Here is a 21,345-nt window from a genome sequence, read left to right on the forward strand (position 1 = left end):
AGGTTCTTACGGTCCACCATGGTCCTTAAATAAAGGTAATCCATGATTTTCAATTTGGTCACAAACTAAAATTTATTTGTGTATGTTATGTACCGTTAAATCGCTAGATGGCGCAAGGCTCTATTGTATTATACACGTTTGAGTTCATGGTTGCGTTACATAATACCATCATGGGATTTTTCTTCTTCTTCTTGATAATGACATTAGTGACGTACCGAAATTAAATGGGAGTCATATGCAGTCATAAATGAACTCTATATTAGTTTGTCTTGGAGAAAATTAACTATCGGTTCCCAGTCCATTGCAGTCTGTTGCTCTCCTGTTTAATGTCATAGTCTCATCATTTTAACATTTTAGTGGTATCCGATAACATTTCTACGGTTGACATTTAGATGAAAATGCAAAAGCCTTCCAAATCCTGTCAGTTACATACATTGCAAACATATTTTCGCACTTTCTTCCAAGAACGCGGAACAGACTCTTGGATACGCCACATGATACACGTAAATATGTAAATATTTTAGTTTTTCCTCATACTGTACTAAGCATCACACGTTCGTTCTTAAAGACATTTCTCATTGGTAGTCCCCAGGGCAAAGAGGGAGTACTTCGTGACCCGTTGATGACGTTATATATCTCTCAGCATCTGATTGGCTACTGGCGGTGCTCATCAAACTCTGAGGCCAAAGCCCAGTCGCTTGGTGTCTGAAGCGGCAGCGAGCGGAGTGGGGCGAGAGGCTTCCGTCTCTGGGCTGCGGAAACTACCCTGCGAACGCCAGCGAGAGTGCCAGTGATTGAGGAAAGGAGGGACGCTTTACTCGAAGTCTCGGCTCAGTTAAATACCCATTACAAAGCATCTTCCCCTTATTAAAGGAAAAAGGCCTGCGGAGATGGGCGACAAGGCGGGGACCAGGTAAGAGCCAGTTTTCAGCGCAGGTTCAATTGCTGCTCTGACTTCTAATTTTGAAGTCACGATATCATATTCTCACAGCCCATCCTATGATGAACAGTCGCACCAAACCTCATAGGCTGGAGGGATGTCGTGGGAAACCATTAGTCTATTTGAGTGAGGTACTCGTTAGATCTGTGTAGCCTACAGGATATGCATCGGCACTCGAAGCGACCGCTCTTAAAAACATGATCACTGGACATCTTATGTACTTCACCCAGGGTGGGGTGACTGACTGACCAGCACGCTATACCATAAATCTACAGCCCTTCTTGCACAACCTAGAAAAGCAATCGCAACTGAAATCTTCAAGTTGTTCGTGGGAGTGCGGCACAGTTGCTTTAACTGCTCGTGTTGTCTGCCGCGATCTGATGTTATCTTGTTGTTTGAGGACTCAAGTTGTGTGACTGATTTTTTTTTTTTTTTTTTTTTTGCAGCGCTCGCTGCGGCCGGTCATATTTATTCTCTACAATAACAAGCACTTACTACGACAGGTTATTCTAATACTGCATGCATGTAAACGAGCTCTGTTCATTATTTTCCTCTCCACTGTCCGAAACCGAAAAGTCTGTCGCACCCAGTGCGAGAAATTCCTGCTCATCACTACACTCGCACTTCCTCAACTTTCAGAAAAGGCCTCGACGTTTCCTGTTGCAGCAAACAGTGGGGTTGAATGTGACTAAAACTCATTTTAACACCTCTCTCTATTTGTGTGCGTGTGTGTGTGTGCAGAATAGGCCTTATAGACGCAGTGTAGATGGATAGTCGAGTCGTGGGCGACCATGTACGTGCGCTGAGTTTGATGAGTAACCCAGCAATCCTCTCAGTTGTGCCCTCAGTTCTGCTTACATGTCACGGCTCACACCATCAGGAGGAGAGGAAACCCAAGGGCTTTCTGGTTCCCGTGTATCTATAGGCTACATTTAGGGCTTTAACAGAGGTGTTTCAGTCAGGTCACCCTGTTTTGATGTTTATTTGACATATGACACAGTTAGTACTTCCACAATGTATGCACGACCCCCCTAGCATCTGAAATAATTGTCAAAATCTATTTTTTAGAGATGGAACAGTTTGTTTAACTTTTAGACAAAACGGTTTGCTTATTTTGTATCATATTCATCAAGCTTTTATGGGCTACTATAATATAGAGCTCACACTCAAGAAGGAAAAAACACCTCAATTTTATTCAGAAGTCCAAACTGAGCAATAACGTGCAATTTGTTGCATATGTTATTTATATGGCCAAAAAGTAAGCTGATTTTCCTGTTTCCTGAGATTTTCATTACAGTAAAACAGGCTACTTGCATAAAATGCCCATACATATTAGTTGTCACTCTATAGCTCTCAGTATTGTCTTAATACGATTATGTGTAAATGCTAGTTTTATGACCAAAGCTCTGTTTTATTAATCTTGGGGACAAAACACATAATGCAACGCAATTCAATGATGATTGAGAGATCAACTTTCCTTAAGCGCCTGTTGTATTATATTTTATGCATAGAGACATTTTTAAAAAGGTTTCTCCTGGAATAATTGTAGAATTTCTATCATATATTTAATTGAAAGATTCTGTTATTATTGTTATTACTGTTGTTGTTATTTGTATATGTTTATGTTGATTTTTTTAAGACAAAATTGTTAAATTATTGTAAACAATGTATTGAACTGATATTGTTATCATAATTCTTTTTTTAAAAATTGAAATACTGTTGATTGCCATGAATATAGCCATTGCTGCTGATATGGTGTTAAATCATAAATAAATAAATATTATGCATACATTTTAACACGATTTTTCTAAATAAATAAAAATATGCATGTATAAACAAGTAAGCCTAAGTTGCTTCAGGCCAGTAACTGGTTATCTTAAAATATTGCTAACAACAGTTATTCTTGCGTTTGCTTTCTATAAAAATCATTAAAGTTTTCACAGCAAAAAGACACATGTCCTGAAGGTGGACATGAGTTAGGTATGAAAATCAATCAGAGGGCAGAGGGCATGTACAGTAGTAGATTGTGTGCAACAGTTTTGATCATGACCGTTTAGAGGCCTTAGAAATTAATGTATTAAATATGATATCTTAGTATTTATAGGGTTCAACCTCACTTTCTACCAAACCTGTATGGCTTTCTTTCCTTGCCAGAACACAAAGGGTGTTTCAATTTGGAAACCATTCACATTCATTGTATGGATAAAAGATGCATGTGACTGGTGAAATATTTAAATTTTTGGATGGACTATACAATACCTTTTACCTCTAGATTTCTCTTCTCAAAGCTTGGTTTTGCTGCTGAAATGTGAACGTTTGCTTTCAAAAGGAGAGCAGTGATTGTTGCATAGTTATTGTATTGTAATAAGATTAAATAGCATGACTTTTGTGCGTGGGGAGCAGTTGTTCATCAGCCCACTACAGAGCAGGCCATGCACAGCAAACTTAGCGCGTATTGATTGACACACATTCATAGCGCTGCAAAGCTGTGAAAGAGGCGTTTTATGTAGGTGTCATCGGCCCTTCTGTGCTTTCAAATTAGCCTTGGGTAAATTAAAGCTCGCTACCACTCCATAATTGTTGAATTTATTCTAATTTCCATTTATAAACATATTTTGCCACCTAAGACCTCATAGGTCTAAATAGTAGCCTTGCGTGTTTCTGTTAGGTAGATTCTGATTCAGCCTCTCTTGTGGTTCAGTCACTGGAGTTGTTGTGGAGGCTGTCTGGTGTGGGGGTGGTGGGGGATCGTGCAGCTCAGTGGTTTGTGCTGGTCTTATGAAATCCCCTCAATGTGTCTATATCTTTTTTCATGTTTGATAATTGCACATTTTCCGGCTTAATGAAACAGGATGTATCAACAAGAGGCCAATACTCTGATATCCGTTCACATATATGCTTGCTTATTGTAACATTTTTTTTGCTAAAACCAAGTTGCATCCAAGTTTAAATACAGTAATTGATTCCTAATAATATTTGTTTTGTCTTATTTTTGTACTTCAATTATGTTGTCTGTCAAATTTTTCCAGGTGGCAAAACTACTTTGGGTTACACTTTATTTTAAAGTGCCCCTGTTTCAGTGTAATTGTACATTTAAGTACTGAGTAATATTAATCACCAACATATAATTAGGGTTAGGGTTTGGTTTAAGGTTAGTTGCTTGTAATTATGTATAATATACTGTTATTGTAAATTATTACACGGCTCTGTGGAATAGACTACTTGATTCTGATTGGTCAATCGCGTCATCGAGTGGTTTGTTATTATCCTCCGATAACAACCGGTAAAAACTAATAACACAAGCTCATCTGGGTTACTGAAGTCGGCGCTATATGCCTAAGAAACGTTTTTTTTTGTGTGTGTGTGGAAGTTTTATGTTCGGTGAGCTAATAAAATATTAAAACTCAAATGAATATTTGTGTACAATTATTTATGTTTTCCGGGCTTCGCAGACTCGCTCTCTTGTTTCATACAAATGCAGCTGCTGCCATTTTGCGATGATTGTTTTGTACACTGTAATGGATTACAAGATAATAAATAGGTCTAATTTTTAAACAGTTAACTTTCATCTCAAATCAATATCTTATATCCATAATTATTAATGTGGCAAAATGCCGTGAAATAAGTGGTATAGTCATATGACTGTACTGTATCTCTTAAATGTCTGTCTAGTTTGAACTAGCTGCTTGCTAGCTACTGATTTCTTCATGGTGCGTTTAAAGAGCTAATAAAATATTTAGACTCAAGTCAATATTTCATCTAATTATTTACTTATGTAGCAAGTAGCCATGTAATAAGCGAGATAATGTACATCCAGCTGGTTGTTGTTGCAGAACAAACCCCTTCAGGGTGATCACCCTGTCTGGGTTTTGATCCTGTGATAACATCCGGCTGGATGTACATTATCCCTTACTTATGTTACAGGGACACAGTAAAAAAAGTGTTACCCTACTTAGTGTTTTTTATAGATCCATTCTTCTTGTGTTATTCTTTATTGAATTTTATATTCATTTTGTTTATGTATATAATGACGTAAAATCTTTGTGCTCATCTCAAAATCTTCAGTTTAGTGGTTTATTGTAAGTTTTTAAGTTTTACAAAACTTTGTTGTAAGTTTTTAAGGTTTAAGTGTAAGAAAATGTGGCTTAATAGTAATGCCCGTAAGAGTAAATAACACAAATGTAGGGATATGGCGATAACGATAACCGATAATTCTTTATATTTGAAAGCTGATAACCAATATATTGGCCGATAAATCTAAATCCAAATTTTTAAATAATTGAGTGCCTGATTACAACAAAGGCTCACCATTAAAATCCATGTTCTCATTATACTCTTATTTAGCCTATAAGACAGACTTGCGCTGCACATGTTGCACTTAACTGTATTTTCCATTTCAAAGTGATTACAATCATATTTCAAGCAATTCAAAAACATCATGGCGAACAGTGCACATCTGAAGTGTCTCAGCTGAAGGAAATAATACATCCTTTATCGGCTTTAAAGGACAAGTTCGGTATTTTACACATTTAAAGCCCTGTTTACAGATCGTTTCTGATGAAATAGAACGGTTAAGATTATAATTTTGACACATGCTGCTGTCCCGAGAATTTTAGGTTTATTTCGCTTTCCCCCCCACCTACAGAATGGCTGCATAGGTGCACTCGAACATATCCTTCCTAAAACGCATTAAACTTTCGTTTACAAAGACGTGAAACTCACCGAGTGGTCAGGGGTGTTCACTGATATGCTCATACAAAAATCGCTGCAAAATATGCTTTCCAACAGGTGTTTTACCATTCGTTGTAAAACTGTGGATCTATTTTTCCAAACGTCTCAAACCCGTAAATTCTTCCGTTGAGAGCTTGAATAATAGACACTCCAGCCCAGTTGGTGGCGATAATGCACCTTTGCCAGTTGCAAGCAAACCACTGGCATTTCATTGAATACACAGAAGAAGCAGAAGAAGAAGCGGCGGAGTAATACCGTCATAGATATCATATATAAAGGCTAGATGTCTCGTGCGCGCTGCTGGCCAATGGAGGTCGACGTCCGCACGTGGCGGCCATCTTGCGGCAGTGTGCTCGCTCACTCGTTTAATGGTGCAAATACTTTTAAATAACCATAACTTGCCCAATTTTCTACCGATTTTCAAACGGTTTGGTTTGTTATAAACGTCAGAGATGTAGTTATGACACTACATACATACGCTGCATACATATGAAAAATTATAACATACATGTTCAAGCATTCGGAATTATAGCCACGTTAATAACGTTTGTAAGAAACCAAACCGTTTGTAAATCCGTCAATATTTCAGCGAGATATGAGGATTTGTGTGCATGCTGATCACTCACCTTAATGCACAGAGCACTGACATAAGATGGCCGAACGGTGATGCCGGAAGTGACTGCGCCATAAGACATCTAGCGTTTATATATGATATCTATGAATACCGTACCTCACACAGCTCTTTCAATACAAGTCAATGGAGTTGGACAAAAACTACGATAAAACCTGTTGGAAAGCATATTTTGCAGCGATTTTTGTATGAGTATATCAGTGAACACCCCTGACCACTCAGTGAGTTTCATCTCTTTGTAAACGAAAGTTTAATGCGTTTTAGGAAGGATATGTTCGAGTGCACCTATGCAGCCATTCTGTAGGTGGGGGGGAAAGCGAAATAAACCTAAAATTCTCGGGACAGCAGCATGTGTCAAAATTTTAATCTTAACCGTTCTGTTTCATCAGAAACGATCTGTACCGATACCGATATGGTGGCCGATATATCGTGCATCCCTACATGAATGTATTAAAAGGAGCAACGTTTAGGAAGCAAGCAATGGACAACGAGGGAAGAAGAATGAAATGGAGGAATGGGGAAATAAGGTGTAGATAGAGGAAGGATTCAAGAGTGAAACAGCAGGAAGGCTAATTTGAAACTTGTACAGCTGTTTTTAATACATCCAAGCCAAACTTTATTAGCTTGAGTATGTTTACGATGGCTCTTCAGTCCATTCTCAAGGGGTAGAGGACAAGAGAGATTTGTAATCACAGGGAATCACTTTGGTGAGACCAGAACAGAAAAAGTGGAAGGAAACATTTTGTTCAGCATTAGTTTAAATGCTGAACAAAATGTCATGTAGCTCTATACCAGTGTTTTTGGATTTGCACCATACTTGCGCAATATCCTGCAGCTGAGTTAGTTTACGGCTGGTTAGTATATATTCCCCATACTCCAGCTTGTGTTGTGACATCTGCATGCTCAAACTCGTATGTTGTTGTCCTCTTTTTGTAGGGTGATTGATTGGTGTGGTCCATTAAATCACATCTGCATTAGTGCGATTAGCAAGAGCGTGATGTATTCGTTTGTGCATGTTTTCACCTTCTCATGTTCTAGTTTTCCCCTCGTGCCCTTTCCACTCTCTCTTTCATCAGTGATTGATAATGTTACAGGCTCTCTAGTTTCTCTAGTTTGGTTTTTCCTCTTAGTCTGCGGTGAACATTTGACAGGGGAAACGTATAGAAATGGAACATTTTGTTTGTGCAATTAAAGGGATAGTTCAATAAAAACAGAATATTCTCTCATTTTCTCACACACGGCTTTCGTTTTTCTATGAAACACAAAAGAAGATGTTTCGAAAAACTTTAAAAAAATGTTTGAGCATTAGACAGCATTAGACCCCATTGACTTATTGAATGGGAGAAAAATGCTTTGACATTTTTCCAAATATTATCTTATGTGTTCCGCAGAAGAAAGAAGGTCATACAGTTTGAGTAGAACGTCATGAGTATAAGTAAATAATGACAGATAATGAATTTTTGGGTGAACTATCCCTAGAGTCTCATTGACCTAAATGGAAAGGGTGCTATCAGTAATGGCTCACAACATGGTCACAATATTGCTTTTGCCACCCAGGTTTGTGTGTGTGTGTGTGTGTTTATCTCTCGCGCACATACACACCTCTAATTCATCAGCTGATGGCTCCATTATCTCTTTTTAGGCAGAAAGGGCAATTCACTAGAGACTATTTAGACACCTGTCTGCACTGATGGATTAAGTCTCTAAATTTAACTGGTGGCCAGTTCCTCTAACATAGTCTAGTTTGTGGACTGTTAACCCTTCTCATGGGATTTTGTCCTAAATGAATGATGTTCCGCTCCACGGGTTTCATTTTCGTTGATGTTGTGGGTTTATGTCTGCTGAATAAGGCCACACTTGCAAAAACTAAAGCTCACTGCACATTTTTACATTTTATGAAGAAAATATGTGGTGCTTTCCAGCCCAAAACCTGCCACTATCTGATTGGCTGCCATGGAGATTTAGTCATTTTCAGCTGGTTTGTATACGGTTACTACTAGGGTGTTCTGGGTAAGGGTGTCAGTGTAAATCTATGTTGTTGTTTTTCCCCCATTTTATCATCTTGCCAGATATAAATCGCAAGTCTGGTCTTGACTTACTTAGAAAAGTAATATGATAGTTTTCTTTAATAAGCCACACACTTTAAGCTATCATCCATGTAGCTGGGGATGAGTTACATATGTTTAATACTCGGGGTTAGGGGTTTGAACGAAGTTGAGCAGTAATCGTGATTCTTGTCTTAGCAAGCAGTATCTTTTGCTAAAAATAACTGTATTGTACTTTTTCTATTGACAGGAGTATTGCCCTGTGCATATAAGATATTGTAAAGCTCTTATCACGGGAAGCTGGAATTCTTCAGAATTCAGCAGTTTAAGTTCCCAATAGGAAGTGGTCTAGAAAAATAACATTTACACACACAGCACCTCACCAATGGAAAAATAATATAATGGAAAAGCAATCTCAGCTGGGTTCCTTTTTTCCATTATATTGCTGTTTTAATTAGGAAATTGCTTGTACTTGACCTCTATATCTTTTTTCCAAATAACTTTTACTTTGCTCCTAGATGTGGGCTGTTGAAAGTACGGCAACAAGCTCTTTAAAATAGGCTGTAATTATGGGTGCTAGTGCACATTTGCTCTGTGACGTCACATGGTGTCTGAGTGGTTAGCATAGTGTTCTGTAAATTGTCTGCACGTGTAAACGGCTGACAGGTTATTATAACCAGACATCCTTGGTGCTTCCCTTGGCTCCATCCTAAGACAACAGTGAGATTGATTAAGTCCCTCTCACACACACACACACACACACGTTTACTATCTCCATCCATTACTGGCTCTATTTTTCTCAGCACTGTCTCTTCCTGCTTGGTCTTCTCAAAGCTTTGGTCTTGGATGTTTTTTGCATTTCAGACATTTGCATGTTCTCTTTGCATGTTTAAATTCATCATTTTTACTGCACACACACCACCAAATGTGAGTGTCCAATTGTTTGTCATGTGGGAGGATTTGTTTACAGTATTATTGAGGTTATAAGGGCTTGATGTTAAGCATTTTTCTGGTTCTTGTCTTTAGGGCAAGTAAACTATTAGGCATCTGGAATATAGTAAATTGGAAAGCATGATTTTGCTGCCGTGTGGGAAAAGAGCAACAACAAAAAAACTTTGAATGCATTGTGAATGAAGCTTACTCAACAACAACAGTTCCTATATCAATATCTTAAATAAATAGAAAATAGCCTTAAAAAATGTATAGTTACCGGCACACGACGGAATCTCAGTCTCCACCAGGCTAGAGTAAAATAATAACACGGTTACAAGGTGTGTATCATTTAAACTACTTTATTAAATAACTCCTGACCAACCGGCACTAAAGGCCCCGATATACTGAAAGCTAAATCAAAGAACTGGTGTGACGTCATTTCGAACAAAATCAGGCCAAAATGAAGGTCATTTTGTGTTCCTTTCGGGAGATTGAAACAGCTTGCAAAAGCGAACTTTCAGGAACTTTCCGGCTAGTTAACGCATTCGAACTACCATTGGTCCGTGGTGATTACGTAATCGGTAGGTGTGCTCTGAGGCTCCGCCTTCTTTGATGTGGAAATCTTTGCTCATTTCTTCTGTTCAGTTTCTCGAGGTTGGATGTCCACGAGTAAAAAACATGAACACTGGAGAGCCACTTTATAGTGGAAAATGTTGTTGTAATTGAATGATTAATTGTATAAAGTGGTTTATAAGTAAACGTGACGAAGTGGCGAATTGCAGAGCTTGTGCAAACATCCACATCGCTATGATCAGATGCTTTCTTAACTACTATTTTCTCATCGCTGTCATTTTGTTGTTTATTTAGCCATGAAAGAAAAGCACGCAGCACATATTAACATAATTATTTACATATTAACATAGCAGCCTGGGCGGCGTCATGACGTTCGCTAACAGTATACCGCTGCTCACGTATTTCAAACTTCTTTTTACCCCAAAGCGAAGAACAAAAAAGGGCTTCGCCGTGAGTATATCAGGGCCTTAACAGTAGCTGCTGTTCAGTTCGCATACTGCTGCTCTCCTTCTACTCTCTTTTAAACTCTTCCCTCTTCATTAAAGCTTCAGGTGAAGGGTTGCCATATATCACAAAAAAAAGCTAAATAAGTTCCTTAAAAATGCTATATAATAAGTAGACATCGCAAACTTGTACCAGGGGAACAAATTTAAGCAATATAACTAGTAGGCATATATAGTTATGCGCACCAATATCCTAAAAAATTTAAAGGCAGGAAATGTAATTTATTATGAATGAAATAGTTCAATATAAAATATTTAAAAAAATATATAAATTGATTATCCCTTTAATGTATTATTTGGAAAAGCCTTTATTTTATACAGCTGAAGTAGGACTTAATTGAAGTGCTATTTTCTTGTGTTCCATTAACTTTGTATTTAGATATAGTGAACTTGAAGAACGTTGTGTAAGCAGACTGAACCAAAGACCGCAGATTACACAAGCAAATGGGATCTGAAATGCTATTATTAATGTCTTGCTTTCTCTTGGCAGCGCATGACAATCATCAATCAATTTTGAAGTGTCACACATTCTTTTGCATGATATTTTCTTTTCTGTGGTTGTCCTAACAAGTGTTGATCCTGAGTTTATATTTGTGTTGTGATGTGTAAACCAACCGTAAAGTCCAATCCAATGCTTTGATGAGAAGAATCTCTCGCCTCTCTCTTCAAGAGGAAAAAACCCTTATTTGTCTAGATCCAGAAACTTATTTTGAGTAAACTTGAATATAATAATGAAATATAATATTGCATACGGTGCATAACTCATGAATATGTTCGTTTGCAGTACCTCTCCAACCTTTTGCTGTTTTAATGACCTTGGTTGTTTCCTCTGTCATTTCAAGTTCCATTTTGCTGAATCTTGTTTAGCTCTTTATAATAATTTCTTTGTGGTCATTGTAGTTTCTCAGACAGAAGTAACACTTTGTTTTTTGTTTTAGCATTAGTTTTACAGTATATGGCTATTACTGTCATAGGAATAATAATAATTATTATTATTATTATTCTAATTGTTTGGCTTCCTAAGACACCAGTGTGAATGTAATGTAGACTGCAACTATATCACATCTAAAAAGAGGGTTGAGTCCCCTTTAAAGTTCACTGACTTTTTTTTGTTTGTTCAATTTGCACACTGAACATGAGTTGGAGCTCTTCATTTTCGAACTTTCAAAAGTTCACCAGATTGATTAATTTAACTTTAAAATAGACCTGCACAATTCTGGATAAATTGAGAAACACAATTTTTTGGATTTCAAACAGAGATCATAATTCGCCCATGTTTGTGAACAGACAACGAAAGAAATTACATGTCATGTACGAGAGGTTCTGACAAAATGTTAATTGCTGCAGTCTATTTAAAATGTTTAATTGATCTTAATGAATTATTAAAAAAAAAAAAGGTTTCAATGAATGATTCAGTGACTCGCTCACTTGTTAGAATAATGAATTATTTTTGAATTATTAATGATTCAATGACAAATATTTTTACGTCACTTGTCTCCACCTGGTGGTGCAACGATACAATCGATACGATCGTGTGGTTGAAAAGACTGTTTGTGATAGTCTCACAAAATCATGTGGGAAACACTGAATTCCCCTCAAAGGCAGGTCCAATGTTTTAATTCATGGGGCCCAGGACAAAAAAAATGATTAGGGTCACAAGGCTTAGGACAACGTTCCCTGACAACAGCATGACTTGCAGTGGCAACTGGAATATATTTCCATAAACAAGGGCGTGCAATGTTTTTCATTCCATATTTGTCTGTTTGGTCTGTAGGTTTTGCTGTTTTCCTTGTTCTCTCTTGAGCTAGAAAAACATGCAAACACGCACCCAGAGTCAGCAGGCAACAGGAACACACGCCGAGCGGTGTTGACGCAAACTGCATGTTCAGGAAGGCAGCGAATGCTTGACTTGTGCCTTTCTCATCTCTGCGCTCGCATTATCTGCATGCATCTTTCTCAATGCTATTGCTTTTTCATTGTTTGGAAATGTCTAAACTCTGATCATTTCGATTTTTCTCATGTGTGAGTGTGGGAGACATTATTCATGTTTGTACATGTGAGTTATGGCAAGGCTGTAGCTCTCGCGTTGCCCTGAGGTTGGGTTGTTAAGTGTGTTTCTGAGAGGGAGACTTCAGAAAGATACTGAAAGGACTTTATTATGTGGAATATGCTGTTCCCATAACTCGTGCCACTTTTGTTCTGACATTTAGACAGGCCAGACGAAGAAGTGAGGAAGCTGAAACCCTCTGGACAGCAACTCTGATTCAGTGTCACCTGTCACTAACTAATACCATCTACTTCCTGTTTGTTATATTTTTCTATTGGTAGAGGCCGCTTTCCAACTAAATGTCTAAAGTATTTGTGAAAACTATTAAAATATGCAGGGTCAAATATTAACACTCTCCAAGGGCCAAATGTGAGAAGAAAAGGACATTCAAGTTCTAAAATAAAGTGACATTCTAGTAATAATGGATGTGTTTGTGCTTGTTTACATACACAGTTCTCTGAGTTTGTGGAGCTTCTTTTTTTTTTTGCATTTATGTAGCAACCAATAATATATTACAAAATGTTGCAATATTTTACTTGCTGCTGTGCTGCTGTTTTCCACAAATAAAGAAAATAATTCCTTTTTGTTTATCACCGTTTATTTATTTGTCTCATTGAACTGTCATTTAACTATTTTTTTTTTTCTCATATTTGTGGAAAGGTCACTGTGTCACATCCAGAAATATATACGGCTGGGCGTTATTCTCTGTTCCCCCGCTCTTGGCAGGTGTGGCAAGCTAATTTTGGACCTCACAGAAATGAATGTTTTCAGGCTGGTAACTGAACCACCTGACGGTCAAATGCAATGCCAAAGAAATGCAACAAAGTCGCTAGGTCATATATAGTCTTAGAATATTTGAAAACTCTTTAAAGGTCATCTATTAATAATGTTATAATACATCATGAAGACCTTCCTACTTTCTGCATTGTCTTCTTCTGGGCATGATTCAGTACTTTGCCTGCTATAAATTATACATTAGCACCACACAACCAAAAAATAAATAAAAAATCAATTGATATTAGTACTGTGAGGAAGATTTTAACTGCTAAATAATGAAACTAATAGGGATGCCCCCTAGTCGACTAAACGTTGGTCGACGAGGAGAAGCTTTGTCAACCAAATTTGAATTAGTTGGTTAGTCACAGGAAAAAAACTCCACAGAAGTGGTGAAGTCACGCAGTGTCGGACAGATCATTAACACGGCTGGTGCATGTGGTAATTACAGTATGTCGTGCAAATCCAAATGATCTCCTATCATTCATCAACCTCAAATATTAGGGGTAAATAGAAGCTAAGGTTTGCGTAAAGAAAGTTTGTCCCTTTCGTTTTCCTCACACCGAGGTGCTACTGGAATCGTTGACACTCACCACAAGTTTCTCTCTCACAGCGATGCCTCTGTCTGCCTATCTGCTGTCTGTCTCTACTCTGATGCTTTTGCATGTATATATCTGTGTGCGGCCCATAGCTCAAACCCTTGCTGGTTTCTCTCACCTACACAATAAGAACAGGATGCGCACAGGCAGAATGAAGGAAGTGTGACCACCACAAGATTAGGCAAGGGCTCTGACTCCACTCTTCTCCTCCTTCCTCTCTCGCTCATTCTCTATTCATTTTTTTCAACCTTTTTCTTTACTAATCGTGTTTTTGCAATTCTCTTCCATCGTGTTGCAGATTCCTCCACATTTTTTCTTTGTTGTCCATAGCGCTTGGGCTACTTCATTCATTTATTTACTTACTTTATTTACATATTTATTTACTTTTTTTATTTAAAACAAAAATTGTGTACATTTTTTTTATTATAGCACCTATAGAGCAGGGTTTCTCAAACTCGGTCCTGGAGGGCCACTGTCCTGCACAGTTTAACTCCAACCCTGATCAAACACACCTAGCTGTGAGTTTCTAGTGATCCTGAAGACATTGATTAGCTTGTGCAGGTGTGTTTGATCAGGGTTGGAGCTAAACTGTGCAGGACAGTGGCCCTCCAGGACCGAGTTTGAGAAACCCTGCTATAGAGTTTGTGTGGAAAAGGGTCGAGTTTCCTTTTCGGGTTTTCTGGCTGGAGAGAGAGGAAACCGGGATGAGGATATATGTGATGATTCCGCTAAAGCGCAGCAACCTTTCTTCCTCAAACTGATATGGGAACAGAGTGGAATGTGTTTATTAGCTGACTTGTGATATTATCAGCTTTTTTGCTCTTGTATGCTTCCTATACCTCTCACCAAAAGAGAGGCCCTCCGTTTAAGGAGCTCCAATAACTATCCTTCTTTTTTCATGACTTGACATTTTTCTAAGTTCACCCGCTCATGTCAGGTGTGGCCAGGTAATTTTGGACCTCACAAATATGAATGTTTATCCTTAACATTAAAGGAATATTTCACCAGAAGGAAATTTTCAGGGCAAGATTATGCTGACCGAGTGTGTTATCTTTCACACAGGTCGAAGTGTGAGACGTGAGAGAGTGCCACCTTGGCATTGTGTGCCACATTGTTGCTTGCTAATTGCTGAAGCATCACCACTTTGTAAAAAGCGGTGAAACGGTTTTAGGGGTCACAGTTTCGGTACGGTATGTGCTACGTCAAATAAAAATAAAGAAAATATTAACAAATAATCAAACTACAAGCAACAGCACAAATAAATATAATACAAAAAAAATGTATCATCGCTGTTGTAGCGTATTGGGAAGCCAGAATGTTTATCCATCGACAGAAACGGACATTAGCCGAACTCTGTCTGTCTGTTTTACGCGTTGTTATTTTCAACAAACCATGTTATAGATGCGTCGTCAGATTTAAGATGAATCGGCGTGCAAGTGCATTTTTACACCCCTACGTCCTTCGTATCTCTCTATCTGAGGTTTTTCAAAGGATCCTTCCTCTTTCAGACCTTCATTTCTTGTCTTCAAACACGCAAGTGAGACTCAGAGAGAATAAAAGCTAGTGTCAAGTTAAATATCTTGTCAGATAATCTTTCTCTTATTTGTTTTCAGTTTGTTCACTTGTGTGCTGCTTTTGTGTGGTCCCTGTAAAGATTTCCTGAGAGGAAAACGGTTCGTTTCTCTGATGCACCTCTGTGATGGTCATTTTCAATCACTTTCTGATTGAATGCTCAACCCATTAAATGTGAACAAGATGGTGTAACTTTGGCAGCAGAAATGGAGTTGGTGTCATCCACTGAAGTGTGATGAATAAAATATAATATCGGCCATGGGTTTCATTCAATATCACTTTACTTAGTTATTATGTAATCATGCAACTAAAAAGTAGCTGGACTCTAACTACTGAAAATGTTTCTTGTCATTTACATAGTGTTTATCAAAATACACTACTATTCACGATATTGGGGTCGGTAGGATTTTTAAATGTTTTTGAGAGGTCTCTTAGGCCGTGTGTCCACCAAAGCGTTTTTTCACGCGGCTGGCGTGTTTTTTCAATTGTTTTCAATGGGAGCGCTGCGTTTTTAAAACGCCATGAGCGTAACGAGGCGCTGAGCGTTTTTTTCACGCTGAAGCGCTCGGCATTTTTTACAGGTTGCCGACAGTTGAAGAATAAAACGCAGCGCTCATCACTGTCACTTTTTACCCAACTGTCCAATCACAGTGGAGGAGGGGCGGGACTAATACCACACCGACCAACCGCCACATTCTGCTTGTACAACGTCAACAGATGATGACAACAAGAAGCATAATAACGGAACAAAATAATTTAAAACGAGCCAGAGAAAATACATTACATTGTATCGACATTTAAATATAGAATCAACACAGAAACAAAATATGTGTGAAATGAGATACTAGTAACACTTTCACGGATATTACGTATCATAACGAGCAAAGGGTCTCAACTGAAAAAACCGCAACGCTGCCAAAATGCTCTCAACCGCCCATAGCTAGGCGTTTTCAGCTGGCTAAAAACGCTTTGGTGGACACACGGCCTTATGCTCACCAAGGCTGCATTTATTTGACCAAAAATACAGTGAAAACTGTAATATTGGGAAACATTGTTACAATATAAAAGAACTGTTTTCTATTGTAATATATTTTAAAATACAATTTATTCCTGTGTTTGGCAAAGCTACATTTTCAGCATCATTACTCCAGTCTTCAGTGTGTCACATGATCCTTCATAAATCTAATATGCTGATGTGGTGCTCAAGACATATTTCTTATTATTATCAATAGTTTTCAGGATTCTTTGAATAAAATGTTCAAAAGGACCGCATTTATTTGTAACATCATGTGTATTTACAGTCACTTTAATGCCACTTTCTGACCTCAAACTTCTGAATGCTACCAGTATGCAGTGTACAGTTGTCAGTGTATGCTGCTCAGTAAGCAGTGCACTAGTTCTCCAGTAGTGTTACTAATCATTCAGAGTCTCAAACTGTCAGCAGTCAAATTTGAAAAGACCTTTCTTTACTTAGTGTCAGTACATTTGAGGACAATAAGAAAACACCAGGCCTGAAACTGAGTGATAATGCAAATCATAATCAAGTGCAGTACAATTATGCTCATTAATGTCATGTTAATATCATTAATTATGAAATTAATGTCAAGCACTTCGCTTTTTATAGTCTTTCCTAAACACTGTATTTTCACTCATCACAGTAGTTCTGACAAGTGCAGTTTTCTCACCCCCGCCTTTTATTTTCAGAAGTAAATGGATCCTCAACTACATATCCTGTTTACTTCACAACATTCACAACATTCTGATCAGTATATTACATGGAATTATGAGGTCACCAGTTTGCTGCATGGCTATAAAGGCAATGTTTGCATATTTTTAGTGTTTTATCAGTAGTTACACATTGACTATTGCTGCGCTAACAAAAATGTTTTAGTCAGTTGCCACAATTCAGTATTGTATTTACTACAGTAATGTATTAATTTGACATCTTTAAATGTTTTCTTTAAATCGGGGGGCAATGTAACGTTAATCATTATAAAGATTAAAGAAAGATTGTGTGTTGCAGTCATTTACATATGCCATAGTTTTCCTGTTTCCTGCTGCTTCATTTTAAGATGTTCCTGACTTAATAATGTTTAAATAATCCAGCTTTTCGTTTATTTATTGCATTCGCAACATAGAGATGAATCATGGCTTCTAGACTCTCTGAAAAGGAAGAAGGCTCATTTGTACCCATTTATGTATTTGGAAATTAAAGTTATTCTGTGAATTGCATAACTGAAATATGCAGGGTACAATCAAAAGTTGTAGTTTAATGCACTGTAAGCCATAATGTGTGTTCGCACATAGCAGTCTGTTCCGCAGTTATCTGACATTGAACGCCAGTATATTATGAGCCATTTATAGTTTAATGGCGGGCTCTAACCAATCATTTATTTATTAATCGCTCGTTCTCTTTTACTGGCCTTGTGCTTGCACCACTCTAGATCGTTACTCAGTCGATCGTTAATTCCATCAGTAAATGCAGAAGCTGTCGTCTCTTTTTCCTTCTCTCCCCGTGACTTCATTCCATTCTTCTGTTGTTGTTTTTTTTCTTCACCTCCAAATTTTTGGCTCCATGTTACCGCAGACGCATTCGGTGACGCATGAGCCGTTTCTGATCCTGAAAGCTGAAGTAGATCTTCCTCAGTCAGCAATTACCAGTGTGCTGTGCTGTCAGCTTCTCCAGCACCCTGATTTCTCACTTTAGCCTTTGTGTGGCCTGACGGAGCTTCCATAATAACTCTCAGTGGCACCCGAGAGACAAAATGTTCAGAAACCGTGTTTAAAACACCCGTAAGCTGATTTAGCCTGGACATAAAGTGGATTATGAAAGCACATAAATAGACTAAAAACAGGAACAGAGAACACAATCGTGCAATTTGGCACTTCCTACTTTTGTCTCATTGAATTTTCAATGTGTTCGTTTTTAACACCTATAAGTCTTATAAATATGGTAAGTGCAATTTATAGTTTTTTTTTTTTCTTTTTTTTTTTGAAGGATGGAGTCATGAACAATGTTGCTTTTGAGACCCAGACATTCCTGTCGAATTAGCCTTTTTGGTCGTGACCCATATTAAAATACCAGTGTTAGTTAGTGTTAGTGTTTATTGACTAGTGCGTCTCTAGCCGGTCGCTGCTCATTGGAAAAGCGCACAATCCTTGACAAATGACGCACGCTGTAATCTGCCTAAACAATAGGCAGAATTCAGTGGGTGATTTGGTATTAAGTCTTGGGTTTAGCCTCTGGCCGTGCAGAAAATTGACAGCCACTAATGTGGGAAACACACAGACTCAGATCTTGACTTGGTTTTACATGACAAAATGCTGTAAACTTATGCGTAATTTTGTTCGTAAACGTCAACCAGCCCTGCAGTGTTTATAGCCTGTGGTATCCTGATTATACTGGACACTTCATTATTTACTTTATTTATTTACAGCATTAGTCACCAAACCAGGTGGCGTTACTCAAGTGTGTCAGTTTTTTTAATTCATTTTTCTTTTTTTTAGTTGCAAAACTTTCTTAATATCAAGAGTAAACTATTATATAGGACTTGGAGTGCAGGTCCAATGTAAGTAAATCACTAAAAATGTAAATGTAAATGATAATGTAAAAACATGTAACCATAAACACAACTTTTAAATTGCTATTTGCTTATCTTAATCCACGTTCCATCTTTTTGCAAGTTCTTTATCCATTTTTCTAATTTTTTTTTATTTTTATTTAAATAATGGTATTATGGAGCGAATTATGTGCCATAATTAAACAAACAAATCCAGCATTTTGCAAACAAACCCAATCTACTTTGCAAAGCAAAAGTTTTTCTTTGCAAAGCAGATCAAGTTTGTTTGCGAGTCGAGTTTTCCTTTGCAAAGCAGATCAAGTTTGTTTGCAAAATGCTGGATTTGTTTAATTATGGCACATAATTTGCTCCATACAGTATGTGTTAAACAAACAGTAGAATGTGACACATGACTTCACTAAGATGCTTATTTATTGGCTCCAAATTTTATTTTGAAAATACAAATGGTTATTTTCCTCTTTTTCTGTGTAAAAATATCTTAATTCTTGGCCATCCTGTTAAATAAATCAGGCAAGAGATGATAGTTACAGTCTGTTCATTTATCACACTTAAAATTAATGTTGAGTGCATTGAATTATGGGATGCAGTGTTCCTCACAGTGTTCTCTGCTATGTACTGCACATTTTGCCAAATCTAGAAAATAATCCAGATATTCTATGCATAGAAAAGAAAATTCACATAATCTGCACAATATCCATATTAAATACTGTGGAAAATTTTTTCCGAACATAGACTAAAAAAAACATTAAACTGAATCACACCATAATAAATATCAAGTAATTGTGCCTGGTGTAACTCTATACTTTCGTGTGTACTTTTACAAGGGAAAACCAGAGGTTAGAGTGTTTAATGTGATCATAATTGAAGAGTTGTGCTTGCTTTTTGTAATTGATTTACTTTCATGCTCATACAAGGCCACTTTATTTTTGTAAAGCTTTTAAATAATAATGTCTGGTCTTTACAGTACTCTCGCCATCACCCTCCCTCTCGGCATGTCTTTGTCCCTCTATCTGCCTTGATAAATGTGCCTTTATTTAGCCCCTCTTTACCCTTCCCAAATTAAATTGAGACCCTGATTGATTTTCCCATCTCTCTCTCTCTCTCTCTCTCTCTCTCTCTCTCTCTCTCTCTCTCTCTCTCTCTCTCTCTGCTCACAGTCCTTGGCACTAATGAAGGTGCCTGGTCGAGTTTGTCTCCTCAGTGTGTGTGTGTGTGTGTGTGTCCTTGTGCTGTAACAGGCTCCATTGTCAGATCTGTAGGAACGTGGCTACTTTTTTAGAATGATGTCATCAATGTTATCCAGAATCCAGAATCTCGTCTTCAGTCAGTCTTGGCCTCTGATTGGCTGAGGGTGAATTGAAGAGATTTTAGGAAAGAAATGGAAAGGTAACAAAACAGATATACAAAAAAAAATCTGAGCAAACAAAGTAGAGATCTTCACTTTGTGTGTTTGTACTTGTCTATAGTTTTTATTTAGTTTTATGTCCGAAAATGGTTTTGTAAGCAAGAACCTTAAAACACACTGACTCAAAGCCAGTTCAAGTCTTTTGCATTTTACATTTGAATGAGGGTACAGGAACTATTTTCTCTCTCTCTCTCTCTCTCTCTCTCTCTCTGTATGTGTGTCTATTTGTGTACAATTACTAATATTTGCATTCCTGCAGAGCAGAGATATATGGTCTTGTGTATATTTGTGTATGTTTCTTTGCTGTTTTTGTAAATGGATGCCAGTAACTAGGATACGACCGGCAAAATCATCCTCCATGATTTAACAAAACAAGGTTTAAACATGTTTGAGGTGATCTGTGTGTGTTTTAAGTAACATCATATGTCTGCTTGAGGGTAAATATTCAGCCTGACACTTGGCATATGGCAGCCATAAATGTTTCCCTTTCAGAAATGTATCACGGTAACTTTACGTTCTGCCAAATGCCTAAAAGCAGTTGTAGTATACAGTAAAATATAGTAAATTAATATGGGTTTTATTTTAAACCCAAGAATATTTTAGCTTCTTTTTTGTTGACCTCGTAGCTAGTACCACTTTAGCACTGTGCAAGTGTGCAATCTTAAACATTTTCTGTAATATGACATTTTGTGTGTGTGAATTTTCAGCATTATTACTCCAGTCTTTAGTCACATGATCCTTCAGAAATCACTCTAATATGCTGATTTTCTGCTCAAGAAACTTTTCTTAGTACTATCATGGTGAAAACAGCAGTGCCTCTTAATATTTGTGTGGATACATTAAAATTTTTTTATTCAGGATTCTTTGATCAATGTAAAGTTCAAAACAGAATTTATTTGAAATAGAAAACTTTTGTAACATTATTATTGTCTTAAGTCTCTTTACAATGATTTTGATGAATTTAATGCATAACTGCTAAATGAAAGTATTAATTTATTTTTAACGTTTGAA

General features: G+C 37.4%; 1 protein-coding gene across 1 annotated transcript in view; it reads left to right on the plus strand.

The window, feature by feature from the left end:
• Nucleotides 1-672: 672 nt before the first annotated feature.
• arrb2b (arrestin, beta 2b) overlaps nt 673-21,345 on the plus strand; it is a 41,282-nt gene continuing 20,609 nt past the window's right edge. Inside the window, exon 1 of the mRNA XM_084108546.1 lies at nt 673-913. Within this exon, the coding sequence (XP_083964672.1) occupies nt 891-913 (23 nt within the window). The 5' untranslated portion in view covers nt 673-890. The remainder of the gene's footprint in view (nt 914-21,345) is intronic.

Source organism: Abramis brama, assembly GCF_963993115.1.
Source record: "Abramis brama genome assembly, chromosome: 3".
NCBI lineage: Eukaryota > Metazoa > Chordata > Actinopteri > Cypriniformes > Leuciscidae > Abramis > Abramis brama.